General features: G+C 32.1%; 1 protein-coding gene across 2 annotated transcripts in view; it reads left to right on the forward strand.

Annotated features, from left to right (window-relative positions):
* Positions 1-9,228, forward strand: part of ghrhrb (growth hormone releasing hormone receptor b) — a 79,693-nt gene extending 70,465 nt beyond the window's left edge. The window contains exons 7-13 of one of the 2 annotated variants that reach the window (XM_087257580.1): positions 107-260; positions 1,878-1,938; positions 2,098-2,167; positions 2,679-2,770; positions 3,078-3,207; positions 6,491-6,532; positions 6,620-9,228. In XM_087257580.1, coding sequence (XP_087113706.1) covers positions 107-260; positions 1,878-1,938; positions 2,098-2,167; positions 2,679-2,770; positions 3,078-3,207; positions 6,491-6,532; positions 6,620-6,802 — 732 coding nt within the window. In that variant the 3' untranslated portion in view covers positions 6,803-9,228. The remainder of the gene's footprint in view (positions 1-106; positions 261-1,877; positions 1,939-2,097; positions 2,168-2,678; positions 2,771-3,077; positions 3,208-6,490; positions 6,533-6,619) is intronic. The other variant, XM_087257581.1, reaches the window with a different exon arrangement.
* The last annotated feature ends 2,033 nt before the right edge of the window (positions 9,229-11,261 follow it).

The following is an 11,261-nucleotide window of genomic DNA, read 5'->3' on the forward strand; positions in this document are numbered from 1 at the left end:
TGTGCTATTTCTTATCAGCCCTACACAATTTCTCAACCCTAAAATTGTAGCATTGAGGAATCTGTTCTGACTAATAGAAAATTCTGAATGTCTTCCTCTTTTTCAGACTTCTTGCAAGGCAGCAGTGGCTTTCTTTCAGTTCAGTATTCTGGCGAACTACTTCTGGCTGCTGGTTGAGGGGATGTATCTGCAGACTCTTCTAGCACTGACTTTTGTCTCACAGAAGAAGTATTTCTGGTGGTATATACTTATTGGCTGGGGTAAGTTCAGTGCTTGAAAACTTATTGTTATATAATATACAATGGTTAAGTATTTCTTATTTAGAGGTTAAGTAAAATTTTTATTAACATTTATAACAGTTTCAATTAGATGTTATGTACACTAAAGCAATACAAATAAGACAGTAATTTGTGAGATGTGATTCCAAAAAGGATTATTTAAAAAATAAAAACTATTTGTTTTCAAATTTAATTCCAAAAACAGAATTAGGCCTACCGCGGTTTTCAATGTTACATGATCCTTCGGAAGTCATTTTAATATGCTGATTTAGAAAGAAACTGTTCTTATCAATTTCTTAACCATATAAAAATATATATTTTTAACAATAAATGTTTTGCTGCATGCATACAGTTCTGTGACAAATTTTGAGGCCTTTAATTTTTACAGCAACTACAAAAAATTGTTTTAAATCATCATTAAAAATATTATTAAGGGGTTTAATAAAAGTTAATCCTGTACATAATTATGTTTTGTTATATTATGTTTTGTATTTATTGTAATATCAGTTAAAATTGTGTATGCACAAGATGTCTGATCAGAGATCTCTAACTCTCCAGTTCAACTGTTAAGGCATGAAGAAACAAAACAGAGCCAAATTAAATCCAGAAGACATTTTAAAACATAAATATAAAACAATCATTTTAAATTATAATAATATTTCAAAACATTACTGTTTTACTGATATTTTAGTCAAATAAATATAGTAGGAGAATGTTAATAAATATTCAATATTATTTATTATATTTTAATATATTATATTATATTGTATATACACTACCGGTCAAAAGTTTCTGGGTCAGTTTTAAATTTTATTTAAATTTTTTACAAGAATATTATTCTGTTCAAGGCGACATTTATTAAATGTAAGAAAAATTGTTATTTTTAAATATTTATTACAATTTTAAAAAGCTGCATTCTTATTGTAAGTCGTTTCAAATGAAATTATTACTTCAGTCAGTATTGCTTTTAATACTACCAATAATAATAATATTAAAAATTATTTTTAAAAGATTTCTGAAGGATGGTAACTCTGAAGACTGCATTAATGAAGCTTAAAAATCTATAAAATCATTGGAAGAAATTATTAAATTAAATTATAAACTACTTTTGAAAAGTTATTTTATAGTTCAATAACTTTTCACAACTTTACAATTTTTACTGTATTTTTGAATAAATAAGTGCAGCCTTGGTGAGCAGGATAAGCTTATTTTAAAACATAAAAAAATTCCTACCAATCCCAAACTTTTGACCGACAGTGTACTGTACACTAAATATTTGTAGATACTATAACTATGTACATTCATGATTGGCTATGTACTGTATTAGTACTTGATTGGTTATCTCAATTCATTCTAAGTGTAGCATATAGTTGTTTAACTTGCTAATTGTAGTGTGGCTTTCTGAATTGTGTTCCATTGGTGACACCTGTAGGCACAAGGTGAAACTGAAAATTAAACTATTTTTTTAACTATTGTTATTAAAATGATGGTTGCTCTTACAGATGACATGAAACCTAACTTAATGTTTCAGTATGTTTAATCATTTTACAACATGCTATTTGTTTATTCAGAATCAGTTCTGCTGTCTCTAACCTGCAGGTCTACCCACACTAATATTGACTATCTGGGTTCTAGCAAGGAATTTTTTTGATAACAATGGGTAAGTTCAGACGAATCACAGATACTTGTGTCTATGAACTGTGATACTGATATTTGATTTATGGTGTTGTATATTGAAATACACACTTATGTATATTTTGTATACATTTTGTATACACACCTGATTTTTTTAAGTAATTAGTTAATGTGAATGTTACAGGTGTTGGGATGACACAGATGTTGCTTACTTTTGGTGGATCATCAAAGGACCAATCACTGTGTCTCTTCTGGTATGTGTTTACAGGGTCATTTCTAGATTTTTTGGCATCCAAGGTGAGATTACTATTGTTTACCCCCACCCGAGTTGCTTAATTTTATGCTACCCATCAGATCATGTTAGCAGCATCGATATGTAATGTGAGGCCAAAATATCACCCAAACCTAACCAAAACTATAACCCCAACCTTAGAGCAATTTATTTATACTGTTGGTAGCACAATGCGATGCATGAATTTGTGTCCCCTTCAAAAATTGCTTTTGATAAATTGTGTTTGCTGTCTACCTAGTTTGCTGGGAGGCAACTGCCCAGTTTGCTTATGCCAAAAAACAGTTCTGTCTGTACAGTATAGGCTACAGTAAAACTGTTGATTTTGGTGGAAAACACTAACTGCAATAGAATTTTACTAAAATATATGGTTTCAAATAACTTCTGCAAAAATAAAATGTCAGAACATGAGTTAACATAGTTAGTGATCATACTAAATTAGTTTTTATTTAATTTTTTTTTTCTTTTTTGTCTAGATCAATTTCTTAATCTTCATAAATGTGATCCGGATTCTCGTACAGAAGCTGAAGTCTCCTGGAATGGGTGGCGGTGATACCAACCACTTCATGTAAGGCCTGATATATGCAATCATGAAGCAAACTGAAGCTATTTAATCTTCATTATATTTTCAGAATCTTTTTGCATTATGGGTGCGTTTAGACCTGTAGTATCAGAACAAAATGATACTAAATCTGATTATTAACTTCATTAATGAGTAAAAAAGATTTTAAATGTTACCATGTTTTTAAGTCTACTATCGTTTACAGTACTTGCTTATTACTTTCTCCACAAATAAGTGATGTTTGTTATTAATGCCAAAGATAGAATACACCTTAAAGGACTTTGTTAATGCCGAATGTTATGTGTGCCTGTAGGAGACTGGCCAAGTCTACTCTTTTCCTGATCCCTCTGTTTGGAATGCACTACATGGTGTTTGCCTTCCTCCCAGAGAACACAGGAGAAAATGCTCGCCACTTCCTTGAGCTCGGCTTGGGACCCTTTCAGGTGTGTACAGCCATGCTAATGAAAGACAAAGTCAAAACCTTTTATAAAATGTTTCATTCTGAACTATGCACCATTTAAATTCACTGATTTCTGATGCTCACCATTTGTAAAATTGTTTGCTTAACAGTATAATATATTACATGATATTCAAATAGCACTTGTATTTTTGTTTTTTCTTTCTCTTTTGACAGCAAAATGAGAAACATGCTTGTTAAAAAGGTTTCACCTTTCTAACCCAATCTAGTTGACTTGACAAGATAATTACGTGGAAAGCCATTGTATTAGAGAAACGAAAAGCCATGCTTGAATTAAAAATCTGAACCTGAAGTTCTCTGTTAATTCAACTAGGGCTGTTTAGTTTCACATTTTTTAAAACTTAAGTGGTTTAAGACGACATGTTTCCACACAATCTTGGGTAAAGTGTGTTATAGAATGGTCCCATGTGGATATTTGAAGTGTTCTGGGGGTGTTATAGAGTTTAGTTTAAAAAAACAACAAAACAAATAAAACTCATTATTCAGTTTACTGTGTGTACATATTTTATAATCACCCATAATTGGGCAGGTAAGAAGTTTTAGGAAATCCATAATGAATATCTAAAACAAAATACAATCCATGGACTGTCTTCTCTGAGATTAATATATTTTGTGTTTGGTGCAACAAGAATGTATTGTGTTCATCTGTTAACTGTTATTGTAACTTTGATCTTGATCTTGATCTGAGAGATGTTCAGCTCTGGATATTTCTCGGTATATTTCTAAGCACTGTTTTGTTCATCTGGTGAATATGTATTCTTTTCCAGTGTCAAAGTGAATTTAACTGCATTCCAATAAAGTTTCATAAAAGTGCAGTTGTGCTCAAAGACAGCAGGTCAAGGTCAGGATTTTCTTTAAATAATACATTGAATTTAGATTTGTCTTTAAATAAACCCTATCATGAAACCAGCTTAATGCAGGTTGCGATTCACTACCTTTATAAAGTATAGATGAGCTTGAGCAGGACATTTTTTTATTCTTCATTTTGCGGTTATATTATATTTATGTACTATTGGACAAGCAAATGTTGAATTATACTGTAATATAATATAACTTAAAGGCTGAATTGCTTAGCACATGTTCACTTAGTATTGTCATAACACATTTCTATAATTAACTACATACTTATTACACTTTGCTTACCATAATCAAATCATAACTTAAAGGGCCATGAAACCCCCATCTTTCGACTCAAGTCTACCTCAAAATTTTTTAAAAAATGCTTCATAATGGGCATGGAGCACTGCAAGCAGAGGGAGGAGTGGGCGTGGCCGGCAGGGCAGGGAGGAAAAAAGGGGAGTGAACAGTTGTTGTCAGTAGGCTCACAAAATGAGACACAAACTGTGAGACCTATGATTTTATAGTTCACAAAGTTAAAATGCAAAGAAATAACCAGTAATTTAATGGCCTGCTACATATGTTATTCATAACTTCATATACACATAACTATAATTTGTTATATCATTATAAAGATAATCGTGTTAACACTATAAATGAGGAGGACTTCTCTCCTCCTGAATCCCTGCGTTTGAATGCAGACACAGTGGATAGCAGTGCAGCAGGTATTGCTCTCTTTCCCTGTCTATTCCAACCATTAGCCCTGTCAGTAATCTGGAGGATTTTAAACATATGGTGAACACAGCAGCATGGATAGGCAATGTGTCTGATTTGTAACAAACTCAACTGATAAAGACAAAGTCCATCGTTCCCCAATTCTCGTACAAATCTCTTGACAAAAATGCTTGCTGCAAACCAACAACTTTGCTGTATCAGCCCTGACAGCATTGCACGAAAAAACATGCGACAAACCCCGTGGATCATGGAAACCAACACATACACCCCTTCATGAACGGCTAAATTCTGCTTGCTATGCACGGACGTGGTCTCATCCAGTCATTAGGTCTTACAGCTTGGCAGGTCTGCCTTGCCTTCAGAAAGCACGTGCTCTCATGAATAATTAATAAGCAGGGTCCTCTCATAGGATAAGAAAACTTTGCTATGAATAATAATGAGAAACTGACATATCATCACTCCACTAGCACATTCAAACTACGTCACCAATTTCGCTCCCATTCGGTCCAAAATTAGCTGACAAAAGCTCAAAATTATCCCGTTTTCAATTAAAGCTGACAGGTGTTAAAATTGTCTTAACTGATGCTCAACACACACAAATCTGTTAAAATCTCAAAAAATGTACTTGAGGGTTTCTTGAACCTTTAAAACATTTAACAGCCATTGTTTCAATTTTGACATATTATTTCACTTGCTCCAGATCTTCGTTCACAAAAGAACTATTAATTAACCTAAAATATGTTAACAGCTTCTATAAGAAATCGTGTGCACACACTTAACTTATCATATGCCTTACATTTACTCATTTGTAAAAAAAAAAAAAAATGTTTTGTGACCATAGACCACAAAACCAATAGAGATTTTTAGATCACCTGAGAGTAGAATCATTTTTTTTATTGATTTTTTTTTAGATTGATGTATACTTTGTTAGATAGAACAATATTTGGTCGAAATACAACTAGTTGAGTATTAGTATATTGATAAAATTGTCTTTAAAGTACAATGAATGTCATATGCATACTAATCTAAAACTAGTTTTGACATATTTGCAGTAGGAATGTTACAAAATACCTTCATGTAACATGATCTTTATTAAATAGTGTAAGGATGTTTGGCATTTGGCATTAAAAAGATAATTTTGACCCATACAAAGTTTTTTTTTGGCTATTGCCAATAATTCTAATTAATTTATGTTTGTTTCTATAGTGCTTTTACAATGTAGATTGTGTCAAAGCAGCTAAACATAGAAGTTCTAGTAAATTGAACCTGTGTCTGTTCAGTTTTCAGAGTTGAAGTTCAGTTTAGTTTAGTTCAGTGTGGTTTAAATTTCACTGCTGAAAGTCTAAACACTGAGGAGTAAATCCATCGATGTGCAACTCCACAAGTCCCAATTTTTCTTAACCTGTTCAACATAACACTGATTTTGTGGTTCATAGCCACATTTAGAACCATTTGTCTTTTACTTCTTTATAATATAATATAATATAATATAATATAATATAATATAATATAATATAATATAATATAATATAATATAATATAATATAATATAATAAAATAAAGTAGCAAATAACATGAAAAATATTGGCTAGTTACTGCAGTTAATTAAGCTTTTCCTGTACTGTGATTGTTACTGCAGCCTCACTGACTTTGTATTATACTTCTTTGTGTTTTAGGGTTTTGTTGTGGCTCTGTTATACTGTTTTCTTAATGGCGAAGTAAGTCACACATTTTTTTTTTCTGTGTGAAAATCTATCCTGTTTCCCATCCTGTTTCCCAAATGCATGTGAATTTGTTTGTTTCAGGTACAAGCAGAGCTGAAGAAGAGACTGTGGAAGTGGCAAACACAAAGTTATTTGAGATACAGTAAGAGAAGACGAACCCTCTTTACAGAGAGCAGTACAGTCACACAAATCTCCGTTTTAGAGAAATCCAGCCCTAAGGAGCTGCCCTTAACCGAGTCCAACAACAGTGTGTCCACCGTCTGAAACCAGGCTTTACATTCATCTCATGTCTTGTTTACTTTTTGATATTTCTTCTTTCTGAAACATAGTAGACTAAGAGACTTTCAGACTACATCTTTTGATTTTGTTTGTTTTAAAATGCTCTCCGTCTGCAAGTGTTGTCGATTGCTTTCCAAATATTTCTCATCCACATTAAAACATCAGAAATCACAGAAATTACTATAAATGATATGTTAAAAAATCTTAGTGAAAGCAGACATAAAAGTTCTTGTGCTATCTTATGGCACCTTCATTCAGGTCGAACTTAATACTAATTTTAAAATGTTCTATCACTATTGAATGCTTATAATCTGATCATTGTACAAAGCAACATTTATCTATAGCAACACAAAGTCGAAGTGAATAGGACATAGTGGGAATTTACTTAATAAAATATAGGCCTTGTACACTCTATTAACACATTTTCAGGAGTGACAAGCACATTTAAATATTAGACTAAATATTTGACACAACTTATGTTTTACATTTGTATGAAATACGACACCTAATCGAACTAAACAGAAATGGAATTAGGACATGTGGAGTATGTCGATTTTAATCGCATTACTAAAGTGCAGAACAGACTTGTAAACACCTTAATCGAACCATTACCATCATGTAGGACTTTTCACTGTGTGTTTGTAACTTTACAGAGAGCTTCTTAAAACGTAGTTTTTTTTTTCAGATGTATCTGGATTGGTGTAGATCAGAGGTTTTCACACTCTGTCCTGTAGGGCCAGTGTTCTGGAGAATTTTACTCCAACCCTAATCAAACACACCTGAATCAGCTAATCAAGCTCTTACTAGGTATACTAGAAACTTTCAGGCAGGTGTGTTGAAGCAAGTTGGAGCTAAAGTCAGCAGGACACCGGCCCTCCAGGACCGACTTTGGACACCTATGGTGTAGATGAAGCCTAAAATCACATGGACCAAATTTAAAGAACTCTTCTGTAAGCAAGAAAATACAGAAAAAAAATATTATTATTTATGCAAAAGTCATGCATTGAAGATCTTATATATATAGACTGAAACATCCAAAGACATTTCTTTTCTTTTCTACGCATCACTGAAATATGAGCACTGTAACTTATTCACAATGCAAAAGCACAAATCATATTATTTATTAAAGATTATTGACACTATTTACAGAACTTTTTTTTATTATGCAGTTTTGTGATTCTCGTGATCTACTTGCATTATATGCAGCTTAATTACTTGGTGTAGAAAATGATGATCACAACTGAACTTTATAAGACGTGTTGCTCTGTAAGTCATATTCATCACTCCTTCATTTGTCATTTGACTTTTAGTTGAAATTGCCTTGATGTTAAACAACAAACTGCCTTACAGTAAACTGAGACCTCATTTTTGGATTTCCACAAATAATAGCTAACAATTAAAGGTATTTTCCTATTCATTAAAGCATCTTCATATATTTATAAATGTGTTTCAAGGCACCATATTGCACAGTGCACTAGCCCTGTATGTACAAAGAAATATTACTTTTCTACAGGACACACAAAGCATTCATTTGTTTCTTAAAAAGCGGTTATTTTCAAGATATTTTATTCATCATAATTAAATGAAATTTTATTATATTTATTGCAAAGGAAAATGTTTTGAGACACATGAATTTGCAGAACTCATCGAATATTTGACATACTGTAATATGTGACAGTTATTAACACAATTGGGTGGTATAATAATAATGAATAATAGTGTTTTGAAAATGCCCTATTTAGGAATGCTTTGCAGTGCACACATCTGGAGCACTACACTGTAAAGTTCCTTGTTGGTAGAAATGTTTTCTGCTTTCAACATGTTTTATTGTTGCTAATTGTATTTGTAAATATACTTGCTGCTTGTGGTAGATTTGACCTGATGTCTAATGTTTTCCGCTCTGTTATTTGGTGTTTTGATAATGTATATGGAGTTTAATTAATATGAATATTTATTTTAATTAATAATAATTTTTAAACAAATGTATTTGTTCCTAAGCTATTATTATTTCACTATATTATTATTATTATTATTATTATTATTATTATTATACTATATGCTGTCTAGACTATGTGGGACTAAGAATTCAAATCATCCAAACATGATGTGAAAACGGAATTAGGGCCTGTTTTGGTACGGTACGCTACAGTTCGGTATGCTTTTATGTCAGTTTCCACTGTCAAAGGAACATCTGTAACTTTCTGACAATCTGGTTATGGTATATGATTTATTTATTCCCTGATTGTTTTCAATATTGTGTTGTGTATTGTCTTATTTGCTTGTGCTAGATTCTAGATTCTCATTGTCCTAACTGTGTGCGTTGTTGTTACATTCACCAACCTGCCTTAACGTATTGAGTTATCAGATGTGTGGTTTTGTTAAACGTGTGGAGTAAAAACCTTTATTTTGTGCTTTATGACATTATTATTGTATTAATATTGTATATATGAATGTAGTTTTGGATGAAGACAAAACTAATTTGATTGCTTATTGAAAGACCACGTTATTTGTAGCAGTATTTCTCAACCATGTTCCTGGAGGACCACCAGCTTTGCACATTTTACTTGTCTCCACATTTTACTTGTCTTACTTGTAACCAAACACACCTGATTCTGATCAACAACTCATTAGCAGAAACTGAAAGACCTGTAATGGGTTTGACAGATATCTAAAACATGCAGTGTTGGTGCTCCTCCAGGAATGTGGTTGAGAAACACTGATTTATAGAATCATGGTGCAGCCCATGAATACTATTTAATTAAGTTGTCATTTTAAAACTTTATATTTTGCCACTGAAACTATTAGGTTTTACCAGTTTGTCAGCAAGATTTAATTTTTTATCAATTAAATACAATGAAAATTAACATGAGGATTTATTTGTTTTTGTTTTGTTAGAGTAAGTTTGTCATTTTATTTTTACATAAAAAATCTATTACTCTAAATGACGAAAGAATATTATTTCTCCGATAATTTTAGAAATTTTTATTCAGATTATATATATCATATTAATAATTTTTTTCCCTACAATTTTATCTACCCCTTTTACTACCTGACAAAGTCTTGTCGTCTATCCAAATTCTGCTGAAGAATTTGCCCTCTCCTGTGGTTTGTAATGTAATGGGCAGCACAAATGTCTTGATACCTCAGGCTGTTGATGTTGCCGTCCACTCTACAGATCTCTTGCAGGCCCCCATACCGAATGTAACCCCAAACCATGATTTTCCCCTCACCAAACTTGACTGATTTCTATGAGAATCTTGGGTTCATGTGGGTTCCAGTAGGTCTTCTGCTGTATTTGTGATGATTGGTATGCAATTCAACAGATCATTAGGAAAAATCTGCCTTCTGCCACTTTTCCAAATAATCAACTAGAAGTTATTATTTTTTGCTCTTACAACCGGGATCGACAACAAGACATTTTTTGCAGGTGTAAATTATATATTTTTGGTATCTTTCGAGCAAGATTGCTAAATAGAAAATTTCAAGTACAAATTCTTTTTCCAAAAAAAAAAGCCCCAAAATTTAATGATGTTTTCAAATCAGAAGTCTGTCATATAGCATACACACATCAAAACAGAAAAAAAGGACAGTTTGTACAGTACATTACAATCAGTTACATAAAATATACCAAAGAAAAAAAAATACATAAAAAGCTAGCAACTTTCCACTAAAGCAAGTTCAGCTGTAGTTAACATCATCTAGAACATTCAAAGAAATCTACTGTCATTTACAAGTCTCCCAAATCACGGTAATATTAACATTCTAAATACTAGACGTATTCTCTGATACTGTATGCTGGAGCTTAAAATAAGACATGTAGTGTGCATGAAGTGACATTAAGTGTTTTGCATCTCCATCCACATCACAATGTTAGCTCTATATTTAGCTATATATACACATCAAAATCCCTATCTTGTTCTACAATACTAGTTATACATTTTCAAACAATTCAATTTACAAAAAAAAAAAAAACTAAACATATGTCATTTCTGCTCTGTAATAAAATATAAAAAGAACACATATTGTCATCTCCATACCCGTGTCACGTTGACAGCTCACTTCATTTCATCATCAGCCCATTTTTTATGTATATTCTAAGCCATATATGTAATCATAACTGGGAAATTGGAATGGAAATTGCAGGCACAAGTGCTAAAGCATCACTATAGTGTCTGTCGAATGTTGTAAGAGGTATAAAAGGTGCAGGTTTTCTAGTTTTGAGTGGTTGTATGTACAAATATGTGCTGCCATCCAACTCCTTTCAATGAGAGGTATCAGAGAGGTGTTTCAAATGTACTAAATCTATACAAAAAGTACTGTAATAATTAACAGAATATAGTAAAAATAGTTGTGATGTGTTTTCGAGAAAGTGCACATGCTTGTTGGCCCTATTTTTTTCCCTTTTCTCTTGAACAACAATATTGCTGCACATTAATAAGAAGTC

Source organism: Danio rerio, chromosome 6 (genome assembly GCF_052040795.2).
Source record: "Danio rerio strain M-AB ecotype USA chromosome 6, GRCz13ab, whole genome shotgun sequence".
Classification (NCBI taxonomy): Eukaryota; Metazoa; Chordata; class Actinopteri; order Cypriniformes; family Danionidae; genus Danio; species Danio rerio.